The sequence below is a fragment of the Terrapene carolina genome, unplaced genomic scaffold (genome assembly GCF_002925995.2).
Source record: "Terrapene carolina triunguis isolate 2854851 unplaced genomic scaffold, T_m_triunguis-2.0 Scaffold423, whole genome shotgun sequence".
NCBI lineage: Eukaryota > Metazoa > Chordata > Testudines > Emydidae > Terrapene > Terrapene triunguis.
Window position 1 is genome coordinate 1,321,435 of NW_020664774.1, and position 2,039 is coordinate 1,323,473.

At 57.7% G+C, this 2,039-nt stretch overlaps 1 protein-coding gene across 1 annotated transcript in view; it reads left to right on the plus strand.

Annotated features, from left to right (window-relative positions):
- Positions 1-1,462: 1,462 nt before the first annotated feature.
- Positions 1,463-2,039, plus strand: part of QPRT (quinolinate phosphoribosyltransferase) — a 2,713-nt gene continuing 2,136 nt past the window's right edge. The window contains exons 1-2 of the mRNA XM_029913040.1: positions 1,463-1,515; positions 1,692-1,787. Coding sequence (XP_029768900.1) covers positions 1,492-1,515; positions 1,692-1,787 — 120 coding nt within the window. The 5' untranslated portion in view covers positions 1,463-1,491. The remainder of the gene's footprint in view (positions 1,516-1,691; positions 1,788-2,039) is intronic.

Below are 2,039 nucleotides of genomic sequence, written 5' to 3' on the forward strand. Positions count from 1 at the left end.
CCAACTTTTCTTTGGAAGGCAAGCGATCCTTTTTTTCACGTAATACCCACACAGAATACAATGGACTTTTCGGCATGTAACTTATGGTCCCGATGCCCCAAGACTGGGTTTCTTTGGAGCGTTCACCTGACCGACTGGGACCACGGTTAGCGTTTTTTCACATTTCCCAGAACATCTCCTGTGCTCCACACGTAGGCGCCGTAACAAACGTGTGTGTCAGTTACATGGCACAGGAGCATAAATTATAAATAGGACCAAACAAACCCCTATGGTTTAACTTTATTTCTCAAGTACGTGATCCAGTGTATCCACAAACAACAGCAATCCACAGACATTCACCGAGCAAGGATATCTAGTTTAAAAATCATTTCAACATCTAATTATAACCAGATACTGAAATTCCTCCCGCCCCATGTTGTATTCAAGCCGTGACGAGCCAGACAGTGTTCAGATATCTTCCATATGCAGATGCCTTATAATTAAGGCTAAGATTTTGTCACACGTATTTTTAGTAACAGTCTTGGACAGGTCACGGGCAATAAAGAAAAATTCATGGAAGCCCGTGACCTATCCCTGGTTTTTACTGAAAATATGCACGACAAAATGGGGAGCTGTGGGGTCTCCACACCACCCCTGGGGGCCAGGCTGGGAGCTGTGGGGCATCCCCCCGCCTGTGGCTCCCAGCTGCTCCGAGCTCCTGGGTGCTCAAGTCACAGAGGCCTTTGTAAGTCACGGATTCTGTGACCTCCGTGACCAAAGCGTGGCCCTACTTATAATGAACTGCTGAGCGGGGCTGCCCCTCCCCATACGCAACGTAAGCAGCTGCATAGGGCTCCAGGGGATTTGGGGCACCACATTGCTGCGTGCTCCTCCAGCCCCTGCTGTGCCTCTTCCCCATGGCCCCGCCCTGCTCTGCCACAGCCCCGCCCCCACTCCACCGCTTCCCCAAAGCCCACACCCGGCTCCGCCCCTGCCCCCCCTCTTCCCACCCCTGCTCCAGCCCCTGCTCCGCCTCTTCCCCATGGCCCCGCCCCTGCTCCATCCCAGCCCCGCCCCCACTCCACCCCTTCCCCAAAGCCCCCACCCTGCTCTGCCCCGCCTCTTCCCACCCCTGCTCTGCCCCAGCCCCTCCCCCACTGCCCTGAGCTCTGCAGCAGGGTCGGGCCCCCCTGCCCCCCAAGCCAGCCCCCTCCCCCCCGGAGGCCTGCCCCTCCCCCACACCCTCCCACAGGGGGGCTGCGTAGGGCCCCAGAATAGCTAAGGACGGCCCTGCCGGTGACTTTGAAAATATCTGATAATTGCTTCTCTCCTCATCCGTGTCCCCCTCGTCTCTGATCCGCAGACGGGACGCTTTTCCGTTCTGGCAAAGGGAGAAAGGTCGTCGTGGTGCACACCAGGGAACAAGCCCTGCAGCTCTTCGAACAGCATCACGGGGGTCCCCGGGGCGGGCACCAAGGAACCTCGCTGACCACCCGATACTATTGGCCTGGGATGACGAAGGACATCGTCGAGTGGGTCTGTAACGGAACCAAACCCTGCCCCACGTCACGGGCCGTGGCCGTGCCGATCTGAAACGTGCCGTGCAAAGAACGCGGTTCCCACACGGGGCGTGAAAATGTAACCGCCTTTCCCGTGCGATCGTCCTGTCGTATGAGAACGTTAATGTCGTCGTGTGGTTCCGTCCCAACTAGGTGGAGCGATGTGTGAAGTGCCAGAAGGGGAGAAAGGCCGTAACGCTACATACCCCCGTGGAGAGCAAAATGGACACCCCCGTGGAAAGCAAAAAGGTGAATTTTGGACTTGGAGGCATCTGATATGTAGCTTCTGAAATGTCTTTTACACCCACATCGGTCAGAATTTGCTACCTCTGGAGGATGGGACACGGGGTCCCCTTGCCTGGTACTGGGACGTGTCCCCTCTGGGGTGGAGTTGGGGGGCTGGGCACATGGGGATCCCTCGCCCGGTGCTGGGACGTGGCCCCTCTGGGGCGGAGGCTGGGCACATGGGGTCCCCTTGCCTGGTGCTGGGACGTGGCCCCT